The following is a 25828-nucleotide window of genomic DNA, read 5'->3' on the forward strand; positions in this document are numbered from 1 at the left end:
TACCAAGAGAATTCTGTGTCAAGGGCCTTTAAGAAATGATATGTCAGTGACAGAAGGAGCCATAGTTAACATTCTTTATTGTCAGGTTTTAAGCCAGAATTAAAATTTGACATTGTTTATTTGTATAAAAACTTGCACTGATAAAGCAATAAAAGGCCAGTTGTCTGGATCTGTAATCACTGATGCTTTAGGAAATTTTAGAATAGGAGTTACAGAATTCAGCCACTGATTGATAAATAAGATGTAACAGCTACCACTCAATTTTGATCAGAGACCATTTAAGGCTGTGTTCCTGATGCTACTTGGGCTACAGCTTCTGTATCAGTATTGCAGAAGCACCTCCTCCTCCATTGCAGATTCCTGCAAGACCATATTGTCCTGGTTTCAAAGCATGGGCCATGTGAACAACAATTCTTGCTCCAGACATTCTAAATATAAGAAAAACAAAAGAACATAGTTTAGTTGAAAGGAAATTCTTAATTTGAGCTATGGAGGGCAGTTGGTGGAATATAGTATCAACAAAAAAAATCTGAATCCTTTTGCCTGAAGTTGTGTGCAATACAGGTTAAGTACTGGTGCTAGAGAGGAATAAACACAAAAGTTCTTAAACATGCAGTTTTTGTTTGTGTATGTAAAGCTAAAGTTTCGTTGGGATAAAGAAATCACCTCTACGTCAGCCTTTATATTCAGAGTACCTCTACATGCAGCAAAGCTCTTTCAAAGAAGGGAACAAATCCCCCACAACCAAATCAATAATAATCATTAAATTCAAACATACCCTTAATTTGCTTAAAACTTGTTTACCTAGAAGACAATGCCTCGGTGCAGAGCAAAACCCAGAACTTATTTTGCTTACCCTATTGGATGTCCAAGAGAGACAGCACCTCCATTAATATTTACTTTCTGTGGATCAATGCCCAGCATTTTAATATTGGCCAGCACCACAACACTGAATGCTTCATTTATTTCCCACATTGCAATATCTTCTTTTTTCAGACCTGTCTCACTTAGAATCTAGAAATAATACAAAATAATTACTACTATGATAAAATTAAGAAAGTAATTATAGAAATAATAGGTCTATTTTGAAGTCAGTGACTCAGGCTGCCCATAGTCCAATTCACAAACTCACATTTAGGAACCTCTTTGTCAGATGGGAAAAAGCAAAACTGAGGGACTGAACCACAAACTTGAGTTTTCACCAAAGAAGGAATGGAGAGCAGCCCATGCCAAGGATGCATTTCCATCACACAAAACTCAGACTGCTGCTGCAGTTAGTCCATTTAAACTGACACAGTACTGCCTCACACCATACACTTCAGCACCTTTTAGAATGAGTCTGTCCTTGTATAACCGTATTTATTTTGCCTTTTGGCCATACAAGCTGCAAAACTGCAAAGGTGTAAACATGTCCAAAGTTGCTAAAAGCAGTATAGAACAATACTCTTTCAAAATAGGTGTGAGAAATTTTTTAACTCTGAAGATCTGCATTGTAGCTTTGGTCCTCTGTAAAACATCTGTTCTTTGTATTTGTGACATCATTATAATTTTAATCTTATTTCAAGAAAGCCCACTGAGAGAGGATGTATCAGCAGTGGAATGTTAGGGAAGTATGGTTTTTTTTTCAAAATGCACTTGATCTTGCTCTTACCTTGGGAACAGCATATGCAGGTGCAATTGGAAAGTCAATAGGATCAACAGCAGCATCTGCAAAAGCTGGGAAAAAAAAATAAAAAAAAATCACAGAAGCTGTTTAAAGACCTTGTGTTTTTACCATACACGATTTTCTTTGCAACCAGCAAACACTGCCAAGATAGAAAAATTCTGAATACCATGGTCCATGAAATATCTGCATCTGAAATGTAGTGCCCTAAGTAAACCACAAAATAATATTTTCAGATTTTTATTAATATATATAGAAAATTCTGTTTATGGTCAAAAGTCTGCTGGTATAACACTTCAAATTTCAAGGATTGTATGGGGAATATGCAGGCATAATGTCAGGTAACCAGCTAAACAGGACTCCCAATCTGAGAGCACATGATGGGAGTATTTTCCAGGGCTTTCCTAGAGGTAAGAAAGATCATACCTACTATCCGTGCCAAGGGTTTGACTTTCAGTCTCTTGGCTGCATCTGTAGTCATCAGCACCAAAGCAGCAGCTCCATCATTCAGAGTACTGGCATTAGCAGCTGTAACTGTTCCTAGAAAAGGTAAAACATTCCTTAGACAGGGGTTATGCAAAACAGCTCACATATATCCTGTTAAGGATTGTTTTTCCCTGAGTTAGTTGAACATGAAGTCTCAATCATTTGGTGAAACCCATTACACAGAGTTCACTAAAAATGACTTGTTTTCTGATACCTGTTTGATGAAACAAATGCAGCCACAGGTATTTGTATCTTTATCCCAGTGCCAGTTTAGATCATGCCTTCCATGGCAGCTGCATCACTGGCATTTTCACAGAATTCCAGCTCAGGAAGGGTTGTGAATGAGGGGCAACTTTGAGTTAGACAGGAAGGTTTATCAATTACAGATTCAGGAAGCAATGGCAACTCTGTAAAGCCACTCCAGCGCCACAGCAACAAGAGTTCACACTTGGCAGACACCAAGTCAACAGCGAAACTGAAATACATCTGTCACTCTTTTTAAGGTAAATGTCCCAAACAGAGGTGTTCACTGGTTTAAGGTTCTTGGACCATCTTTTACATCTTTTAATCCAAACCACTTCATGCTGCTGTGCAGCATGTTTCTTTATCTCAGCAGACATTTAAAAATAAAGAGACTGTTGCTGGGCATTCAAGCTCCTGTGAACAGTACTCTCCACTGTGACAAAGCATCCTTGCACTTGGCAGAAAATTAAGCCAAGTGCTTGAATTAAGTTCTTTTAAATGATATTTACCATTTTCTTTTTGGAAAACAGCTTTCAGCTTTGGAACTTTACTGAAATCAACACGTTTGTATTCTTCATCTTCTTTCACTTCTGTATCTGGCTTCCCTGAAATTCAGATTTGGTTTAGTATTTTGTAGAACAGTTGACTAAATACTGCCTTACATAAATAATTTATTTCAGTAAAAAAGTGCAAATGCACGTAAAATACACATCAAGAACTGTACTTATATGAACTGAAAAAAAGTTACTCCTTAATCAAATTTATTTACAGCAGACCCATTTATACTTCCCAGTGGCTGAACAAAAAGGACGAAGAGTGTATCTTTAATGTAAATTAAAGCAAATAGATACAAGTAGATGTCCTTCTGCTGTTCACCAGAAAGTCTGCCTAACAGAAAATTCTTAGGTGATCAAAATTAATGTTCCTGAGATTTGCATGTTTAAACAACACAATCTGCACTGAATGTAGACAATGTTACAGCTTTCTATGAGAAACACAATCCATCTCATCAGACCTTTCCAAAATACCTTTTTTTGAAATAGTGACAGGAACTATTTCATTTTTCAGTACTCCTGAGTCCCAGGCTGTTTTGCTCTTGGTGTAGGAGCCTATGGCATAAGTGTCCTGCTCCTCTCTGGAAATAGTGAACTTCTTTGCAGTGTTCTCAGCACAGTTGCCCTTGGAGAAAACCAGGCCTGTTAGGTTTGGTATTCCTGAAGATGCAAAGCACAACTACAGCTGAAAAACCCTCAACCAGCAGATTTCCAGAACTGAATGTGAGTAATATTTGGTGTCCATTTCTGATTTACACAGTCAAGAATAAATAGTAACTTTTAGTAATTGTAAGATTTAGCAAATGTTTTCTGGATCCAGATGATCAAAGTCATAGACGAACTTTGCTTACAAGTTGCCTTTTTTTCCCTCCAATTAAAAAACTGCATGCAAAAGTAAGTTTTAAAGTGCTCAGGGCTGACATCTTCAGAGACCACATCTACCGAACCACATGCTCACATTGTTTTCCTAGTGTTTTCACTCCATTATTACCTTGTCTATTCCAAAGATTATACGAACAGGTCAACACACAGGGCTTACTTAGCCTTCAGAATCTCTAAAAATTGTAGATATAAAAAGTATATATCCATTTTTTCTAATTACTGGAATGAAATAAGAATGAAGCAACCAAATAATTTTACATAAACGTAAATCATGATTGCAATTATATACTCATAATTCATTATCACCACTATCCAAATAGCCAGTGACCAAAAAAAAAAAAAAAAATCATTTAGTCAGCTGGAAAGATTTGCCCTTGAAGAGGTTTTGTTTCACCTCTCATTTCATTAGAAAACCCAGTGAATCAACACAAAACCCTTTAGTATTGTGTCCCTCCATTCTTCAAACAAGCAAGTTCACTTCTATGTAATTAATGAATTTAAAGTCTTCAAACCTCAAAGCAACAGCAACTTAAGCTATTGCCAAAACACCGACAAGAGTAAGCTCCTAAAGCCATCCTATGGACTTTCTTGTAGGTTCTCACACAGACTGTTAGGGCTTTCTAAACAACCTACATCTGCTATAAGACATACAAAAGGTTCCAACATACTGTCCCAATCTGTTCAAACCTGGTGTATTATAACTGCTAGAATTTTTTCTTCACATGAGGGAACTATCAAAGCCACTCTTTAGATTCCTATAAAATCCTCACATTCAAAACCCATTTTAGCTGAAATGTGTGAATGAATTTTAACATTCCCACATGGCCTAAACACTAGAGTGCAAAAAGAATAAGTCATGGACAACTGAGGTCTGTATCAAATCTATGGATCACAGTAAATATTCTTCATTACATGTTTTCCTGTATCCCAGCAAGAACACCAACTGATCAATAAATAATGCCCTACATCTGTGAATTACCACTGGTAAAGGTCAGAAATATTCATAAGCTGAAAGTAGCCATTCTCTTATCAAACTTTTCTTCCCTGGTGATTGTTCTTGACCATCTCTGCATCAGTTGTTTTCCAAATCCATCCTAAGTTTGCCCTTGTTTGTTCAATTTAAGTTACCCTGCTGATGAGTAAGCACACCAGCTGACTTAAACCTTCCCACAGGAGGTATGAGATAAGTACTCTGGGGGAGGGAAAAACATGAGCCTGCTGGATCCTACAGAGCAGGTATCCTCAAAGACACCAAGCAACTTGCTTGCTCCCTCCCTCAGATGTAGCAACAGCAACCCATCAGCAGCAGAATTAATTTTTCTCTTAATCCTTGCTGTAGGCTATTCAGACTGCAGAGACAGGTAATTACTAACACATAAACTGCTGTGGTGTTTTGGTCTTCTACCCAGTCCCTCCATTACAGCTACTGCAAGAAACTTGGTAATGGAAGACTTTTTCCTCCTCATTTCCAGGTTTGCTAGATGAAACAGTTTCATAACAACTGTAAGCAAGCTCTTCAGATTTGCATCAGGTCTATCTATGGTTGATACATGAACACTGTGCAAAAATATTTACCATATGGATATGGTTATAAGCATCTGTCAGCCCATCTTTTACTATCAGGTCTTCCAGCTTTACTCCTCCGTAAGGTGTTGCCCCTCTGCTCATCGTGTAGGGAACATTAGACATGCTCTCCATTCCACCAGCAACCATAACATCCTGCCCAAAGGGAACAAGATAAAATTAGTAATCATGTAGTGTGTTCTCCATGACCTCCTGTAGGAACAATATTAATAAAAGCTTAAGCACGGGTGCTTCATATTTCTGAGGGGTCTTAGAGAAAGAGGAAAAAAAAACCCTTTAAGCATTTAAAAAGCAAGCAACAAGAACAACTGAAGATAGTTAATCTACCCTGGTAGAAACATGACATGAAGTAATAAAGGAAATAAAGAAGGATGGAGAAAAAACTATTGAAAAGACAGAAAAATCAGAAAGGCAGTGGAGATATGGAAGCAGCAGCAGATCGGAGGAAAAAAAGCCCCTGGCATTTCAATTCCATAAAGTGAAAGACCCAGAGAGAGAGCCAACACAATTGTTTATATAATGGTGTACACTGACTCAAGCCACTGGGAACCATCACTGACTGTCATACCACAGATACCTCACAGCCCACAGCCAGGAAAAACAAACCAATACCAGCCCCCCATAATTTATAGCTCTAAGAGACTAGTAACTGGCTGAGTCTCTGCTTTTGCTGAGACTGGCAGCACAGCTTGTATGATTAATTCAGCTGAAAACTCCAGTTCTATTCAGAGCTCATGGCCTACATCTGTCAAACCAACCAAAGGCACAATCACTGTCATGAAGTCATTGGATATAAATGACTCAATCCAAATGCAGCTGTTTACAAAGACATGCTGGGCTGGTTCAAAGTCTGGTGACAAGATTTCCATCAACTTCTGCAGGCCCCAGGCAAAATGCTGCTCTCTGCAAGGCAAGGCCAAAGCAATAAAGCAGTTGCTTAACTCTAGTTAGACTGTGATTTCCACAGAAGGGACATCAAAACTTAAATACGTTATTTTTGTTCTAAACACACACAGAAACAAAAGTATTCCTCACTTATGAGCCACTTACTTTTAAAGCAAAAAATGTATATAACTGAACTGATGATATTTTCACTTCCAAAAACCAAAGATGCTGCCAAAATGCTTTCGGTGTGAAATTAAGAACAAAACTGAAATGTCTTTCTTCACATTCACACTTCTCCCACATTCTTTGCTGCACAGCATTTAATGGCTTACTGAAAATGATGTATTCTCCTATCCTCCCATCAAGTGACAGTTTTTTCCCATTGCATAGAAAATCTTCTAAGAAAGTTGACAGAGATGAGCAATTCTCCTTCATCAAGCTCTTTAATTAAACAGCTTATTCAGCAACAATAAATTCCACTTCTTCCAAAATAATTAAAAAGACTGAAAGACCTTTAGTGTACTTGGAAACAACATTGCTTGAATAGGTGTATTTAATTTATTTAAATTTTAATACTGTCTGAAAGTCACCAAAAACTAAGTCTCATAAAAATTTCTTCACCTTTTCAAAACTGAAATCTTGAAAATTCCCTTAATTATATTTTGAGGGCTGGACTGGTAGGTGGGTTGCGGATAGAGCTGTAGAGACATGATGTAAATACCCCCCAAACAATCCACCTTGTTTTCTCAGCTCTAAGAACATGTCTGAATTTTCCAACTATAGCATTTACTTTTTTTCTCTTTTGAGTTCAAACATACTTAAACAACTATAAAATTAGGGTTGTATAAACAAAACAAATCCTTGCTAATTAGCTTTATTATCCCAAGCCAAAAGACAATCCCAAATCAAAGAGCACAGTCATTGGTAGGACAGGATCTAAAACATTAATTCTGTGGTTTTTTCCACAGAACAGCACAAAATCCACATACCTGACTCCCACACATCAGGCTTTGTGCTGCCATCATGATTGATTTCATTCCTGAAGCACAGACTTTATTGACCGTTGTGGTAGGAGTGGCAATTGGAAGACCTGAGTCAAAGAAGTTGTTTGTACAGCTGTTATTTGAAGGGTAGACTTTAGGATTTTTAGTGGTGTTTCAGCAACACTTCATATGGCACCAATTTTTATGTAAGCCCAGGATGTTCAGCTTGCACCATTTATCCTGACAGGGCAATTTTTCTACACTTATCCATAGTTACCAACCTTCTCAGAGACCCCTGTTGTTTCTTCCCTTCCAACAACTCACTTATGATAGGGGGGCAGGCAAGGAAATGGAAGATCAAGGAAGGGATTCCAGAAATGTTCCTGTTCCCAAAGCCCTGATCCCTGCCTCTAAGCAGCATCCAAGGCTGAAAAAGCATAAATAAGCTGTAGAGTTTAGCAAGTGGTAACAAGACAGACGCTAGGAAACAGGACAGGGCTTTGAGCACCCCAATCTAATGGAAGGTGTCCTTGCCCACAGCAGGGGGGTTGGAACAAGATCTTTTAAGGTCCCTTCCAACTCAAGATATGACATAATTCTGTGAAAGAACCATACTTATCACTTTGCCTAACATAAAAGTAGTTTCTTCTCCTTCAAAAATGTACGGGAACAGACCCAAGAAAGTATACAGTCCTTCCCTGACCTACAGGCTTTCCTAGAAACAAGCTAAGGTAAGGAATCCCACCCCCACAGAAGAAGGGAGAAGAAAATATTTTCTGCACCCCAATCCCTTTCATGCTACAGTTAACATTATACAGTGAAGCCTTCCAGTGTCAGCTCCAGACTCCACAGGAAGATGAGTTGTACATACTCATGAGGAGAAGAAAACTGACTCCTTATCCAGTAAGAATTAATAATAATGATGTACTGAAGAAAAAAGTCTGTTTTGTAGAAGATTCAGAGCAGCACCCATGTGGAATTACCAGCATGGTCTCCATGGTCACTGTCTTCTCCAGGTTCTGCAAACACTGTAGGCAATAACATCCCCCTTGCATGAGTGCAACACGCACCCTTCACTAGGCAAAAAGCATCCCCACACTGTTCTGACAAAGGGCTGCCCACCACTCTGCTTCAACTCACAACCAATAGATTCCAGATACATAAAGACAGAAAACCTCCAACCCCAATGTCAAGAGAAGAAATACCTGCACCCAAGACTGCTTGTCTTGCTGGAGCTTGTCCTTGTCCAGCCTGCAGGACATTGCCCATATAGGCCTCTTTCACTTCTTCTGCAGGGATTCCTACAAAACAAAATGGTTTTGATTCAGGATCCTTTTGACAAATGTTCCCACTGAAGTTTTCTATCAAAGACTAATGAAACTTGCCACATTCAACCCATGTACTAATAGAACCCAGGCACCCGTGGGTGCATTCCAGATCTCTACCCTCATATTCATGGACTATGGTGAACAGGTGACACCCCCAGAAAATAATTCTCCTGCCACCCAGCAGAACAAGCTGCAGTTATTTCACCGAAGTCAACGTTTCCAAGTCTCAGTAATCACCTGAGAAGCTCAATTTTCATAGCTAGTTAAATGCACAAAACTTCTTTTCTGCTAGAATTATGTCTAAAGACAGTTTTGCTCATTTAGCAAGGGCAAGCCAAGGCCACAGCAAGCTGCCACTGGAGAGAAGAGGTCTGCTCTCCTGCTGCATCTCTTTCAACAGCAAGCTGCCACCGGAGAGAAGAGGTCTGCTCTCCTGCTGCATCTCTTGCAACAGCCCTAGCATCCAAGTGTAGTACTAACCCTCCTCTCCCCTAGAAAAACTTTTTTGCTAGATTAAATCCATCAAAAGGCTGACAAGGCTGTCCTTCACGTACATGTGCCCACATAAAAAAAACAGGCAGGGAAAGGAAAGGCCACTGGTCTCAGCAGCAAGTAGCCTTTTCATCAGCTTACACATCATAAAAAGCCATCCCAAAAAAACAATTACCATGTTCAGTCACATTTGGACTAGCACAGATACCCCCAGGCTACGTTCTACTCCTAGAAGCAGCACTTAATTCAGATTGAACTGAACAGTGCCTGAAAGTCAACTTTACTTAAATGTCTTTGTGGATTGACTTAAAAATACCACAGGATCAAAAAAATCAGAACATTGCAGGTTTTTTTCATTACCAAGCCATTGAAAAGACACTGACCCACTTGAGGTTTTCTTTGTCACAGGAAAAAAAAGAGTATAGATACCTGCTCTGTCAATTGCTCCCTTAATTGCAATAGAACCAAGTTTATTGGCTGGCAGTGATGAAAGAGATCCTTGGAAAGATCCAATAGGTGTCCTTACGGCACTTGCTATCACCACCTCCTAAGTGCAGAAGAACAGAGTAAAAGTCACAATCTCTCTCACAATTGCACACATATAACAGTATTTTTAAATGTATCTACTTATTATTATTTCACTGATGCCACAGCTTCTCTTTCATCCTGCAAGTGTTTCAGAGCACTAAAATTTTTATTAATGCATGCAGCATGAAGAGTAAACTTAAGGAGATCGGCGTGCAGTGGCAGCACACAACCTCAGGATCATGGAGCTGTGGTGAGATGGCTCACGCGGCTGAAGTGCTGCCATGCAGGGATACGGGCTCTCCAGGAAGGACAAGGAGACAAGGCAAGGGGGAGAGGAGAGGCCTTGAGCTTTATGGGACAGAACAGGTAGAGTGCATTGAGCTCAGACTTATAACTGATGATGTTTGCAAGAATCTTGAACATCCTGGAGCAAAGGGGGATCAAAGAAAGTTGGTTGATGTTCAAAGACTGTCCCCTCTGAGCTCCAGAGCAATCCACTCCAACAAGCAGTAGGTTGGGTAAAAATTGTAGGATGGATGAAAAACTCACACACAAAAATGAACCATATAGGAGATGGAAATGGAGACAGAGAATCTGGCACACAGTCTGAGCAAGCAGGGATGAGGTTATAAAAACCAAGACTTGAATCTGGCAAGGGATGTCAAAGGCAACAGGAAGGGTCTCCACAAGCACCCAAGAAACAAGGAAGATACGGGCCTGCTGCTGAACTGGGCAGGGGATATGGTGACAAAGGACAAGGCTGAAGGACTGAATGCCTTCTTTGCCTCAGTCTTCAGTATTAAGACCAGCCTTCAGGAATCCCAGGCCTCAGAGACTGGGGGAAGGGTGGAGCAAGGAAGATGCACTCTTGGTGGAAGACAAACACGTCAGCGCAAACTGGACATACACAAATCCATGATCCATCCTAATCAGATGCACCCAAGAGTTCTGTGGGAGATGGAAGATGACTTTTTAAGGTTACTTTCAATAATGTTGGAATGGTCACAGCAACTGTAAGAAGTGCCCAAGGACTGGAAAAAAAACAAGCATCACTCCTATCCTCAAGAAAGGTAAGAGGACCCAGGGAACTACAGGTCAGTCAGACCCACCTTAATCCCTGGAAAGATGATGAAACAACTAACCCTAAAGAAACATTTACATGAACAAGACAATCATCAGGAGTCATCAGCATGGATTCACCAAGGGGAAGCCATGCTCAGGCAAACTGCCAGCCTTCTACTGTGACTAGTTTAATATAGGAGGAAAGAGCAGACATTGTCTACCTGGACTACAGTGAGGCTTTCACCACTGTCTCCCATGAAATCTTCATACAGAAGCTAAAGAAGTATGGGCTAGACAAGCTGACAGTGAGGGGGATGGAAAAGGGCTGAATGGCCATGCTGGGTGTGGTGATTGAGGTACAAAGTCTGGTTGGAGGCCAGTTACCAGTACTGTGCCCCAGGGGTCAATAATGGGTCCAGTCCTGTGAACATTTTCATTAATGACCTGGATGATGGTGCAGTGCCATCACCAGCAGGTTTGCTGGTAACACCAAACTGGAAGGAGTGGCTGATACACCAGAGGGTTGTACTGCTACAGAGAACTTCTACAGCAGTACCTCACCATGATTAATACTGGAAGGAAGGGTGCAAAGAAGGGAGAGCCAAACTCTTTCCAGTGGTGCCCAGTGACAGGACTCAGTGGACACAAATTGGCACAAAGAAGTTCCCACTGAACATCAGGAAACACTTCTCCACTGGGAGTGTGATTGAATTCTGGCACAGGTTACCCAGAGTGGTTATGAAGTCTTCACCCCTGAATATATTCAAAAGCCCAGGTGCCAGCAGTTTAAGACACGGTATGACATTCAGCCCTGTGCTAGCAATTAGAACAATTTACTCTTATTTTGCCTCTTAGCTTTAGTACTACATCTGCATGCACACCTGATAACCCTGTGAGAGCAGCATGAGAATCTGGCACCAAAAAGATGCACATGTCAGACCTCTGGCTGCTCCTGACAGCTGTCAAGAAGCAGCAGTGATGGCTTTCAATTGCATTGATTTCAGTGAAAGTTAACCACAAAGCTTTACAGGACCTGGTCATGAAATGTTTTTTTTATTTACACAGGCAAAGAAAGAAAACACTACAAAAAAAATAAAGACAAATGATACTTGTTTAGAACTAAGAAAGGCTGTCTGTTACTGTAACCCCTTCATCATGATTGACTTCACTGATTATAACACACTTTTCCTCATCTTTTATGTTATCACAGCAAGTTGCAGGATAACACAAGTAATTTCAAAGGGATCAGCTGATATTTCATTTGATATCAGCTGTCTTTTCCCATTCTGGGTTGATAGTTACATGAAGCTTACATCAGCTGACACACTTCTAATTTTGTCCCTCACTAAGCAAATCAAAAGAAAAATGGCAATCTGATTATTGTTTCAGATTTTACAGTAAAATATAGCTTGGGCACAAGTGACATTGTCTTTAAGACAGTTATCTCGTGATGATTTTCTTTAAAAAGTCAGTGATTAACAAACAAATCTAAAATAGCAATTAGTCAGACAGGCCTTTATACTTACATTTATAGTACGCTGTGATGCATAGCCACGGCTTGGATATTTCAGAGCCTGAAAATAAGAAAGTCTTCAGAATCTCACATCAAGAAAGCCAATGCCATAATGTTTCATTATGTAATGTACCCATTTTCATAGAAGTTATTATTTCAAAAATTAATATCTAAGAAACACTGAAAAAATATGAAGAAAAATCATAACATGCCTTTGAAAAGAAGTGTGGTCTAGTACAGTCTCACCATAACATCTGTGATAAAATGTTTTCTGAAAAATAAACAAATACTCCTTCAAAAACAACACCAAGTTAATTTTGTCCAAGTCTAGTATGTACACCTACAGCATATGTCTAAGCCAGGGGTGGTGGCGTTATCTCGGAAAAAGTTTGCTAGTCCCTCTGTCTGCTTCTCTGGACTTTGGTTCATTCCTACCATTAACTCCACTGTTTTTAAACAGTGGCAGTTTGCATCTACAACTTCCACTCCCTTGGTGCTTCATGAACAAAAATGAAGATAACAAATTCAGAACATTACACCAAGATATAACAAAATATAACAAATTATATGACAATATTATATGACAATATAACAAAATCAAGAAAAAGGGATTATCTGAGCAGTCTAATTCACCAGCCAGTAACGTCATCTAATTAAACAGTGCAAAGATACAAATTTATATCTGTAGGTATTGTTTCATATATTAACAGAAAGATCTTTCCATTAGTGGCTTAAACCACTTTCCTCAGCCATTTCCTTACGCAGCATTTCAGCACTCTGGAAACTTTTAGCCTTTACTGAATTACAGCTATATAAATACTAATTAAAAACAACTGCTTAAGAACACCACCATTTTTACAAATTAGACAATGCCTTCTGGTTGTATCTGCAACGTGAAAATTTAGCCTATTTCTCTTCTTCATTAGCTAACCTTCAACTAACAAAAGGCTGGTTTTTTTTACTATTTTGAATTAGTCGCCTGATTTTTGGGGGGATTTTTGTCTGTTTTTCTCCCCAGCTCAAGTTATAATAGGCAGCAGGAAGTTTTAAATTAAACTTCTCCCTGAAAAAGAGTTATGTCCCTTACAGGGTGTTAATAGCAGTACTTTAAAGGGTTAGCATCAAAAAACCAAAACCTAACCAAGCCTAGCAATATAAATACCTATGCTACCATAAATACTCTTACTGTACAAGGCCTGAAATTTAAACTGGACAAACCAAGCAATTGTTTACCAAGTACAACTGGCATCTGCTAGGTGAGTTCATACTCTTGTCAGGAAGGAAGGAAGGAAGGACCCACTTCCACAGCTGGGTAAAATGCAACCTTCAGCCGTGCATATGGCAATTTGGGTGCGATCCACCTGCCCTCCTTTTCCTCCCAGCACAGCTCCCTACCGCCGCGCCAGAGGCCATGGCCCCAGGCAAGGCAGGCACAGCCAGCACCTGCATCCAACAGCGCCAGCAGCGCTGCCGGGCACACGGGCTCTGTGGGCAGCAGCATCCCCCCGCCCAGCTGAGAAACAACACCCACAGGTGCAATTTTGCATCTTTACACTGTTTAATTGGAGGAATCCAACCCGACTGCTGGCCCTGCCCCGGCTGGGACATTCCTATGGCTGCAGCGGGTACCGGACAGGACTCGGCAGCCGCGGCACTCCCGCGCCGACCATGGAAAAAGCCGCGCTCAGGATCGCGGATAAAGGTCCCGCCGGACTTAGTGCGGGGCCCGGGGCCGGGAGAAGCCTTCACCCATCATCCCTCACCCGGCCCGGGACCCGCTCCCTCCGCTCGGCTGCCTCCCGGGCCGGGGGTTTTCGCAAGGGTGAGGGGAGGGGGGGGGGGCAGCCGCCCCGCCGCAGGGGCGGTGTGACCTTGGCCGAGCCTTTCCAGGCCCGGCGGCAGGGCCGGGTCTGCGCAGGGAAAGAGAAGGGAGAGCTGGGCCCGGGGTCGCCTCACCCGCAGCAGCCCCGCGGCCGGCCGCCGCCCGCACAGCATCGCCCCCGCTGCCGCCGCCATGTTCCCGCTGGCGCCCCCGTCACCTTCACCGCCGCCGCCACCCCCGCCTATAGCCGGCGGCGCCCCGCCCCCTGCCCGCTGCCATTGGCCCCGCTGCCCAGGGCGGTGCCACACCCGCCCCTTCCATTGGCTGCCGCGAAAGGCGGGTGGCGGCGTCAGAGGCGCCGGCGCGGGCGTTGCTTGAGGGGCTTCTGGTGCCGCGTGCGCGGGACATCCGCAAGGCCGGGAGTCCCGCTAGGCTGGACATCGGGAGGAATTTCTTCACGGAAAGGGTGATTAGACATCGGAATGGGCCGCCCAGGGAGCCGGTGGAGTCACTGTCCTGGAGGTGTTTAAAGAAAGAGTGGGCGTGGCACACAGTGCCGTGGTGTGGTTAAGGCGGTGGTGTTCGGTCGCGGGTTGGACTCGATGATCCCGGAGATCTTTTCCAACCGGACGGATTCTGTGGTTCCGCAGCGCTCTCGCCGGCGCTGCTGCCGCTCGGGGCCCAGGCGGGGCAGGGGCTGCGAGGGACGGCCTGGGATGCCGCACCGAGAAGGAAAATCACTGGTAGCGAACCGTATGGAGACAGCGTGGAAGATCCTTTCGTCAAAAGAAGCAGCGCCGGGGGTGTGTCCTCCGCCACCGAGGCTGCGCTCCGCCCCTCCTCGGCCCGGCCCTCGCCCGCCTCGCGTTGCAGGTTAGGCTGACCTGAGCCGGGGACATTTAATCCCGTATCGGAAACATCCTACGCACGACAAGGTCGGTGGCGCTGAAAGTGCCGAGTATTGCTGAGCCTGGGACGCTTTGTGTCTGGCGTGCCCTTGTGCTGTTCTCAGAAGAGTCAGCAACTTAACTCCCCCTAAATCCCTCCCTGCCTGGCCACGGTATAAACCCCTAGCACTGTTACCCCAGAATTCAAACCTAGCCCAGAATGGTTCCGGCAGCTGCCTTCACAGAACGACTGATGCCGGCTCAACCCCAAGCTCAGTCTCAGGATCCCCATCCCAGTTACACTGTCTTTTCTGCTCTGATTTTCGCTCTCACACTCTTGTCTCTGAACCTGGATTTCGAGATGAAGGCCAGCACTAAAACTCTACAAGTGCCTGTAGACAGGCACTGGGGAGGGAACCATTTGTACTCCTTTGCTTCCTTGACTCTCGGTAGCTGATGTTCTAAGGTGGTCTAGTCTAGACCTTTGATTTAGAGACAGAGTTTTCAAGTTCAAACCAGAGATAACATAGGAACTGACAAATACCGTCTCAGGAAGAACTGAAGGTTTTACTCTGAAAATATAGATGTAGCATATAGCAAAAACATCCAGGTTGGATGAGGATATTTTTCAGAAATGAGTAATGCCAAAACCATGTAGAACAAAAACCAGAAACATCTTATTTAACTTTGCCTTTACTCCTGCAGTATATATATTTTTTTTTTTTGGATATAACCTGCTAATGCACTGGAACTAACGTTCTTTAATTTTTTCAGCATCTCTTCTCACCAAGAATGACTATAATGTACTAATTTCAAAGTCGCTCATTTTTGGTGTCCACTCACAGACTATTAAAATAAAGTCACACTGTGCTGCTCTTCCTTAGCTCAGCAGGTGATATTTGCTTTGGCCATGTCCCAGATCCGCAGAGGGAAGCAGCAGCTACCTTTCGTGCCTCCAGCCATTCTTTATGGGTGTTTCAGGTTGCATGCAGGAACTGAAGCACAGTATCCAACTGAATTTCCATAGTAGATCTCCATGGCCTCAAGTTGTGCCAGGGAAGGTTTACACTAGATATCAAGAAAACTCTTTTCACAGGAAGGGTTGTCAAGCAGTACACTTAAGTGAGTCACCATCCCTGGACTTGGTTAAAAAATGTGTCAATGTGGTACTCAGGGGCATGGCTTAGTGGTGCACATGGCAATGCTGGTTAACAGTTGGACTCAAGGGTCTTTTCCAGCCTAAACAATTTTATGATTATGAATTTTATGTTGACAGGTAAAGCAATGAAGAAAATAAAGCCACATTCTCCCATTATCAGAAGAATTAAGCAGGTTTAGCGTTTTATATTTAGGTCAACGATTTCACTTAAACTGTGATCAATTTACAGGGGTAGGAGTTGATTCAGCCAAGGACCTCCTGTGGTAACTAGCTTCTAGATAACAACTTCTCCTGAAAAACCATTGTGAAAGACTATATATTACCCTAATAGAGGGAAAAAAGTTTGCAAATAATGGCAACCTGCCATTAAAACTGCCCGCAAGAATTGCCAGTTGGCCAATTGCCATGCATTGTACTGAGCAGTCACTCAAAAATAGCTGTTTATTCTATACAAATAGTTCTCAACTCTGCACGTACCAGAAAGCACAAAACACTAACAATAGCTGGTGCACTTAAAGGAAGGAGCTGATGTGTAAAAAGACATTCACATTAAAAGGCAATGATAATCAGAGAAGAAAAGCCATTACATTAAAAGCACTCCTTGAGGCAAGCAACTGTTCCCACATCACAGTTTACTGCAGGATCAGCTACCTGAAGGTCCCAGTGGCAACACCACGGACTTTCAGTGACACACACTGTAAGTAACTTCAGAGACAAATCAACCAAAATATTCGGCAATCCAAGTCCATCCCAGTAAGTTGCACAGAGACAGAACCTTTTTTTAAAATGCCATAAGCTAAGGCAACTCCCAGTCAACTTCAAGCATGGCAGCTTAGATCACTGTAACTGAAAGACTACAGCTCATCTTTAAATAGAATTCAGAAGATTAAATAGCTCTACACATAGTCTTAAGTACATAAAAATTTTTAACACAGAAAGAATTGGAAGTCTCCACTTTGTTTTCTGAATTACTCTGATCATAACAGATGTTGGGACTTGAAGTCCCCAATTTCATGCAGTGGAAGCACCTGAATTCAACTGTAAAATTTTGTAGGTTAAGACACCAAAATGCCTTGCTAAATGAGTAGTCTTTTAAATTACATTTTTATTTTGCAAGAAAATAAATTATACAACTTAAAAAATAAAATTCAAAAATTAAGCAGTACATCAAAATAGTTCAGCTGGACTGCCATACAGAAACTACCACCATTCAAAATTGTACAGCATTATTATCTTGGTAGTGGCACACATTCAAAATTGTAAATACCATACGGAGATAGTTATTACAACTCAGGAACTCGAGTTCGCTCAACACTCCAGACTACATATAATGTATATGATAGGAAAGCTTTCATGTATTGTTTATTTCACAAATATGACCTTAAAGAATTACAAAGATAGCATCCCAGTCATTTAGATGAAAATAGAAAACAGTTTGAGATAGCAAATCTTTCTGTAAAACTATCAAATCTTTTTGCCAATTGTATTTTTAAAATTTGCACTTTACAGGACAATGGCATCCCAATGCAGAGAAATGCAAGATGTGAACATTCAGAACATTCATATTAATTTTAAAACTATGAAAATGAGAAAGTCACATTGTCATTTGGAAATGTAACTGCATTACAGTCATAACAAATGAAAGATAAATGAGTAAAAGTAGAAGCTAGGGACACCAACTGTGGAAAGAGGAAAATGGAAGACTTCAGAATTGAAACTGAGATTCTCATCAAGTTGTTGGGACAGAGAAAGATTTAACAGTGTGTCTTAATTAAACCCATTAAGAGTGATTTCCCCCGCTCTACACCAGATTTCGTTCCTTAGCTATTCACCGTGGCAGTGTGTGTGGCAACGTGTTTTTCAGATGCAGCACCTCCTTAAGCTAGGTCTTTGGACATATATATTCATAGCTAAAAATTGCAGCCTTAAAAGTGCGTTGTTGCCATATTGCAATTGAAGAACAGTTTTCATTCAGATGTGAACTGTACCCTCCCCAAAAGAACAGCTTACCCCAGGTATCTCCCTGTGCCCCAGGTGATACTAGTTTTAAGTGCATATTGGTGAAGTGACCTGATGAAGGACGCTAAACGTGATTCTGCATCTTTAACAAATTTGCTGGTGTCTGTCTCATATTTCATAAAAAACCCGACATCCTTTTCTGGTATATATTTAAAGAAAAAATGACCATGTCATAGGCACATAACCAATTCTATTTCCATCCCAGGTGTTGAAAAATGTATAGGTAACAATTAGGTTGTATTGTATTTATTAGCTGAGGGAATGTGTAGCTCCTTAGCTTTTAGCAACCTTTTCCTTTCTGTCTACATTCCAGCTTCCTAAACAGCTGTATCTGAGATGCTCTCTTAAATTTCTCTCTCAAATCTAAACCAATGGCTTTAAAAATAGCATTATCCTCTGGGCAGCTCATGTGGCCATTTCATCTCTGTTCTCTGGTTAAGGGCTGGAATTTTTCATGTTGACGAGTGTGCTCAGACTTGTGTTCTCCCCAATTATCCCAAGTAAGTATTTATTACTTTTAAGTTACAAAGACTGAAAGTCTTGCAGCACAAAGGTTTTTATTAGAATTTTGTTTTCTATTGTTCAGATAGTTTCACTGTTTGACTACACAGAGCACCACTTGCTTTTGACTCTGAATTGCAACACCACAGGGCCAACATAAAAGATGCAATATTTTTGAACAGCATCTGCTTTTGAGTATCAATAAAAGCATGTAACACAAGCTGTAGGATTTCAACCAATTGTAATTGGTCAGGCCTCGGTTGCTCCATCTCTTGGTCATGAAACCCTCACGACCAAAAATTTCTTACTCCAACAGATGTCCAATTACACACTGTTCTCAGGCAGTCACACTGGCATTTACATTAGTAACAGAGCACACAGCCTGCTTAAGGGTGCAAACAGCCATTCTTGGAGAGTTTGCTTTTAAACCACTCTTACTGCATACTTTACTGTAACCATGTGAAAGTAAAACTACTCCTCTTACTTACTGGAAGGCTTTCTTTTTTGACTAAAGTTAATTGTGTCCTCTTCCCCTTTTCATCATCAAAGAAGATGAGGCCTTTAGATGTTGTAGTTCAACTGGTTAATTAAAAAATAACTTCACACATTTGTAATTTATAGAAGAAATATTCAAACAGAACTGAATAATGCACAACTTACCTTTGTCCTAAGACAGGCACTCTGCTCCTATGACTCATGGTATCACTCCAGTGCATGCCAGGACATTTCAGAATGGCAGAGAGTAGGGCAGTGCCAAATGACTACTTCAGATGATTGAGAATGGAAGAGGTAACATTAAGAAGTTGAGATTCCTGATGTGTGTTTGGCACTCTCTCTATATACACTGAACAAGGTATTTTTCCTTAGCGTTTTATCATTTTCATTTGAAGTGTATTTCCTACCCTACCAGTTACAAAATAAAAAGCAGAAAGTTTGTTTTTCATATATAAAGATATTGACTAGTCCAATTGGATTAACCTTGCATGTATATAAAAATTACCACTGAGGAAATAGTACAGGGATCTTCCAGATCTTCCCTCTTTCTGTGGGAGTTGTGCATAAATTACTCTTTAATGCATCCTGATATATGTAGTCATACTGAAATATTTGGAGTATAAATATTAAATGTACAAGGAAATACACTTAATATTTCTGTTCCTATAGCAGACCCACCCATGAAAGCTGCTTTTAGAGTGAAGTATCATTCAAGAAAACTTTTACCTTGTCAAAAAGGATTGTAGCAAATCACCCTTCCAAATAAGGTAACAACATATCCACTTGTTTACAGGAAACAATTTTAAAACAATGATCTCTTCCTTAGGGAAAAATATCACCTATGACTCGGAATTACTTTTGTATCACTTAATGTGTCAATTATTAAAATCCAGTTACTAGATTGAAGCACTGCTCTAGCCAACAGGTTTTAACTGTAACAAATACATATCAGTTGTGATGCATGTGTTTGTGTCTCTCAAATGTTATTACATGAAAAGGATCAGAGATGGACATTACTCTGTTGATCCAAAACACAGAAGTGAAAGTGCTACTTCTAGTCCTAATTGCATTAAAAAAAAAAACAAACCAACCCAAAAACCAAAACCAAACAAAACAAAAAACAAACCCAAAACAAAACTAATAGCAGTTCCTCAGTGCATGAATATTTGAATATTTTTTCCTTGTGCAAGTACTGGTCATCTAAAAACCCGAACCTGTATTCTTCCTGGTGGGTGTAAATCAAATCTACTTTAAAAAGTTCACAATGGGCTCTTCATGAATGCAAGTTTCCCACAAAACAGCATGCTGTTAAAAGTGTGCAACATGAAGGGAATGCCATCATGCTAGCTGAATGAGATTGGCAAAATATAGTCCTCTGTAAGGTAAGGCAGGGATTTTAATATGTAACGAAAGTCAAAACAAGTCCTTCTGCAGCACAAACTGTTGCAGCTGTCTGTCCAAGCACCCTTCCATTTATGTTCTCAGCATCCCGCAAAGTCCTCCAATTATGCCATGTATATAAAGGTGTTGATATCTGACTCATCTCTTCTGATATATTTGTGCTCTATAAGCCATTCGATTTGCTCTTTTATCATTTTCTTTTGTGGCAAGAACATGTTTTTCAATATTTCTACCAGTTCAGTCTGAAGCTGGGCATTAGTAATTTTCTTCCGCATCTTCATTATTTGGATGATAGCCTCCTGGTGGGGGACAAAAAGAAAAGAAAAAATTATTTTTAAATGCCTGGGTGAAGTGACAAAATGAACACAGCATTAATAGGAGGCTCCTGGTAAGGCAAGACAGCAAGGAAATTTGTACTTTTCCTCAGAAATCAGAAATACGCTGCATTTTTTAGCCTATATAGAACTGCTTTTACAAAGAAGCTGATAAAGGAAAAGAATGAAGCACTGGCAAGATGCAAGAGATATAAGATAATTCCAGTCAAAGGAGCAGTTAAATCTTGTATCTAGAGTGTGAATTACTCACTAAAACCAAATGTTCACTCACTCCCTAGCAGAAGTTGCAGTTTCCTAGGTGACTTGTGATATATCTTGTGAATATCTCACTCATTTCGTAAGTACAACTAGGCATTAATCCTGCTGCTGCCAGAATGGTCACATCATAAATTCATCAGATGGTACAATTCACAATGTGCATGGCCTGCAGTCCAACCTGACTGATAGAACGGGCCTGAAACTTGAAGGTAAAATGGGATTTTTGAGACTCCGTTGTAGGTAATGACCCCTGATGCCAGAAAAAATTCAGGCTTTTCTAAAACTGTCAGTTCAAAAGATCTGACATGAGTAGCTGACTGAAAGACTATCAACCACAGAGCAGGAAGCTCCAGTTTGTACAGCTAAGATGCATTTTCAATTTCTCCTATAGGGAGAAGTCATAGGGCTGTTACTACAGTGTGATCCCACCTTCAAGATTATTCTCTTCATACAGACCAAAGAAATATTAAGATCAACAATGCTGTTTATTTATGGTGGTAGCCTGTGCCAGTCAATTTTACCAATCTGCTGCTGTCACCCACCCCACACTGTTGTACCTTCACCACTTGCTTAATGTCAGCTTTGACCTCTTTGAAGATGATGACCTGGTACTTCAGAACAGAAGACTGATAACTCCAAGTGCACGAGCACCCATGCAAAATCAGGTATTCACAAGGATCTAAAGTCACGTAACAGAAGTGACTTCCTATGGGATTCAAAGGCACCCATTTCATACGTTAACATGCAACTGTGGGCAGCATGTAATGATAATGCAACAAATTAGCGTAATGATAATGCAACAAAAGAAACAGGGGAATTCTGCTGGTTACTTGCCTGGGTTCGCAATATTCTTAGCTGGACTATTCCTTCATTCTCCTCTTCCCGCATTCTCTCTGTAGTAAGTTGCAATCGACCAATCAAATTTATCTTGCCCCTTTTCTGAACTTTAGCGTTTTTTCTGGAAAAAGTTGTATTGCATGAAAGTGAGCAAAAAACCAAAAACCAAAACAAAACCCAAACCACTTTCAATTAGAGAATTCCTGTTACACTTAAATTACAGCAGCAAGTAGCATGACAGATACTTAGAGGTTATTAGCATTACAGCAGTGAGAGAGCTGCGTGACAGATCAAAACTCAATGCTGATGTCTTAGCACAATGAAACCTAAATAATGCTAACAACCATTACAAATAAACCTAGCAGCTGAAATAACAGAATTTCAGAAAAATATATTTAAATTTAATTATAGAAATGTGTATTTCTTTGGAGGAAATTTTACAACAAAGTTTAGGAAATCTGACTAGTTAATATTCCATGAAAGACCTGTCTGGGACAAAACCCAGCTATTGCAACAAAGAAAGCTGATGGCATTCTTCGGTGGTCACCCATAAACTTTCTCTACAGCCTGTGTCTTCTTTCATGTCCTCTCATCATTTCCCAAAACTCAGAATCGTGATGACAGGAATAAGCATTATTGCCCTGGGCAACAAACTAAGGCCCAGGAAAGCAGATTGGTCACTTATCTCTTTCTCCACAGATCCAGATGTCCAAGCTGCTGCTGAGAATGAGGCTCAGTATTTGGGATTCCTAGCATGGAGCTGGTTCTTATCATAGTCATTGACAGTAGAGGCAGGCAGAAGCAAGTAAACCACACTGAACGTAATATGTACCAATTAGACATTCTCTCTTTGTATTATCTTGTGCTTGAAGGATTTCAAAGCACCAGTAAAAGAGCACTGCAATTCTCACAGAAATAAAGACACTCCTCTCTGGTGAGAGCCACACCAAAAATCCTGGCTCTTGACAGCACACCATATTATTAAGCAGTCTCACTGCCTTTTTTTTTAACTTATCACTCTGTTTCTGAAATTCTGTGTGTGTGCAGAAATCAATACAATCAGAGCACTAGTGCTCTGATTACAGGCTGTCTTCCATTAAATTTTATGGATTTATGGCTAATTGGAACATAGCAAAGTCTCCAATTTTGCACTTCGTCCCTAAGTGTGTAAGACATTTAATTTTGCAGAAATTAGAATTATAAAAACATTTGTTTGAAGGAGTTGCTGCAGACCATCTAGTCCAATCACCTACCTGAAGCATGACTATTGCCAAAATAAGTGGGGGCAGGACAGCAAAGCATGTGTCTAGGTTAATTTTGAAAACTTTCAAGAACAAAGGTTAAGTTAAAGTGAATTCCTTTAGTTATAAAACAGTACATTGTTATTTTACTTTTCAAACATCATCTTACATTAAACTGAACTCCTGGTTCACCGAGAAGAGGGTTCCTTCTGTAAAGTCTTTGGGAGAATTGACTTGAGGTTCATATAATAAAACCTGACGTTTCAGCTTTGGAAATGCTACAAGAGACTACAGAGAAAAAAGGAGGGGGAGAAAAGAATCAAAATAAAACACCAGACTCTCTAAATGTAAAACAACTACATTCTACAACCATAATTCACTGCTATGCTGACTGTAGTGAGGGAACCATATAGCCTTGTTTGGAACTAGTAAAATCAGAGAGGATACAGTTTACCAAATCTCCTTCTGAATCTGAAATGGGTTAGCGTAAACAGAATCATCCAAAGTAGTAAAATACACAAACACATGGCTTACACAAACTCACAAACACCACAGAAGTGGTGTTAAGTCTGACTTATGTGATTTCTCTCTTTATTCATGAGCTAAATAATTAGAAGTCTGCTAAAGCAAACACAAGTTATTTTTAAGAAACATGTACCAGGTGTCACTAATTTCCTAGAATTAGACCAGACCCACTTGACAAAACACAGTCAAATTCTGTGCTTTTTGTATGGTCAAAAAATTGTTGCAGTTTCCAAAAGCTTGTGAAGTAAGACTGGGTAGAGAGACCGTGTTAATGTAAAAGCTGTGTGTTCTCAGCAGCAGTGCAAGAAGCCAGCACTACAACTGATAAATTACCAAGAAAGACGTTCACATTTCAGTTTCAAACTTATCAGAGAGTGCTTTAAAAATATTAATCCAGTATTTCCGAGTACAAAAACCAAGAAACAATCTGTTTCAAGAGAAAGGGATATACCCATAAAGTCCTCCTAAGTTCTGCATCAGGGAGTTCAGTTGCCAGTTTAAGATTTTCAAAGCTGATTTTCTCTCTGGGTCTTTGGTTCCACGCAAACAGCACAGCCAGCTGAAATGTTGTTACCTCCAAGTCATACTGGCCAACCTCGTTCTTAAATGTTATCTGTGAAGAGAATGAAAATTTTACTTGTAAGCCTGTCTGGATCACAAGCTTTCTTACTGTTATAAATACACAGAGAGTGCAGTCATTAAGACTGATACAATGAAAACTACACACTTACAATTCCATTGGACATGAGGTGGTGCCAGTGGAGTTTTCTACCACTGTGATTCTTTTTATAAAATTCTTCGACCTCTGGGATGAGATCTTCTAATTCCGTGGGCAGCGAGACAAACACTTTTTCAGAACTTCGGGACCAGGCACCAGCATTTAAAATTTTAATATTCACAGAGTCAGCTGTAAGATGATATTGGATTATATGAATCTCCAGGTATAACAGAGAGACAAACCAGAATGGCCTGGGATTTTTCACTACTCTTAACACAGTTATGAAGGACTGAATTTTCAGAAAGTTGCAGGGTCTCTACCTAAACATTAATGCACTCTATGCAGCACCAGCTTTATGCCAGCAGCACTGACTGAAACCCATTTTTTTGGCTTGCTGCTGCAGAGCTCCTTGAACTCCAGCGCAGCTTTACAGCTGATGCTTACAAGCACTACTCAAGGGTTTTCAGCATGGCAGGTCCAATACTTGATGTCCATCAGCATCTCTCATCAGTGAAACAATCTCAGAATGTGATTGAAGCTCTTTACAGCATGCACCCAGCTCTCCTGCTGGCAGATAAAGGAGGAGCACAGCATGGAGCACTTGAAGAATGATAAGGGCATAAAAGGAGGTAGTTCAGGCATTCACCTGGCTGATGCCAATTCAAGCCCCTGCTTGCAATTTGTCTACAAAGGAAGGGAATCTGCATCTACAAGACTGCTCACAAGCAAAACCCAAAACAACTTACAGAGTGATACAGCTCTAATATCAACTACAGGAGAAAGCAGAGTCTATAGACACTTCCAATCTAGGGACGACAATGCTACGGAGACTGTTCACCCTGCAGTTGACGTAATTTTTAACTTAAGATTTAACAGAGCTATTTTTCACTAAGAGGAATAAAAAGTAGCTAATAATTTGAAAACAATACCTGGTAAAGCAAGTTTATTATTTTTGTGCATTTCTTTGAAGGCCTGGTTCAAGTCTTCAGAGACTTTGATATCCTGGAACATTCTAGCCAGCTTGTTTACATAGTCTGCTGGCATTCCCACTTCCTAAACAAACAAACAGAACATTAAAAATTATATAGAAAACTATGAACAAAAAGCTTCATTTTTAAAATAATAAGCTTGAATAAATTAAGAGCACAAAGAAGTACACTGGTATCATCACTTTACAGTCATAATGAATCTGCAATGCAATATAAAGGGTTTTCTGCATGGATCATAAGTAGTTGTCCCTTAAGGACATACGATGATTCTTTTTAAGAAATTCGTGTTGAAGAACATATGCATGCATTAAGGAATCCATGAGTTCTCAGATTTGAAGGAATGTTTAAGGCATGCAAATAATATTCTAATCTACATGAAAAATCAAAATTAGAATGGATCTCAAATTATTTATGTAATTAAACAAGTACACTGCATTT

General features: G+C 40.5%; 2 protein-coding genes across 2 annotated transcripts in view; both read right to left on the reverse strand.

Moving 5' to 3' along the window:
* Nucleotides 1-60: 60 nt before the first annotated feature.
* ACAT1 (acetyl-CoA acetyltransferase 1) lies at nucleotides 61-14271 on the reverse strand. The gene is made up of 12 exons (XM_058859284.1): nucleotides 14160-14271; nucleotides 12217-12264; nucleotides 9530-9647; nucleotides 8486-8581; nucleotides 7287-7387; nucleotides 5404-5547; nucleotides 3421-3571; nucleotides 2902-2997; nucleotides 2090-2203; nucleotides 1652-1716; nucleotides 857-1014; nucleotides 61-428 (listed from the first exon to the last, which is right to left on the reverse strand). Exons 1-12 carry the CDS (start codon nucleotides 14217-14219, stop codon nucleotides 308-310), a joined length of 1272 nt encoding a protein of 423 aa, XP_058715267.1. The 5' UTR covers nucleotides 14220-14271; the 3' UTR covers nucleotides 61-307.
* A 2885-nt stretch (nucleotides 14272-17156) lies between these two features.
* Nucleotides 17157-25828, reverse strand: part of CUL5 (cullin 5) — a 31751-nt gene continuing 23079 nt past the window's right edge. The window contains exons 14-19 of the mRNA XM_058842844.1: nucleotides 25331-25454; nucleotides 24415-24590; nucleotides 24135-24296; nucleotides 23328-23446; nucleotides 21915-22038; nucleotides 17157-20786 (exon numbers count right to left, since the gene is read on the reverse strand). Coding sequence (XP_058698827.1) covers nucleotides 20592-20786; nucleotides 21915-22038; nucleotides 23328-23446; nucleotides 24135-24296; nucleotides 24415-24590; nucleotides 25331-25454 — 900 coding nt within the window. The 3' untranslated portion in view covers nucleotides 17157-20591. The remainder of the gene's footprint in view (nucleotides 20787-21914; nucleotides 22039-23327; nucleotides 23447-24134; nucleotides 24297-24414; nucleotides 24591-25330; nucleotides 25455-25828) is intronic.

This window comes from Poecile atricapillus, chromosome 1, assembly GCF_030490865.1.
Source record: "Poecile atricapillus isolate bPoeAtr1 chromosome 1, bPoeAtr1.hap1, whole genome shotgun sequence".
NCBI lineage: Eukaryota > Metazoa > Chordata > Aves > Passeriformes > Paridae > Poecile > Poecile atricapillus.

Excerpts from the sequence above, each read along its gene's own strand:
- ACAT1 (XM_058859284.1), bottom strand. The coding sequence starts at position 14,219 with ATGGCGGCGGCAGCGGGGGCGATGCTGTGCGGGCGGCGGCCGGCCGCG. Across the intron at positions 3,572-5,403 it reads CTTATAACCATATCCATATG|GGCAACTGTGCTGAGAACAC; the intron begins GTAAATATTTTT and ends GTTTTCTCCAAG. Across the intron at positions 1,717-2,089 it reads ACCCTTGGCACGGATAGTAG|CTTTTGCAGATGCTGCTGTT; the intron begins GTATGATCTTTC and ends TTTTTTTCCCAG.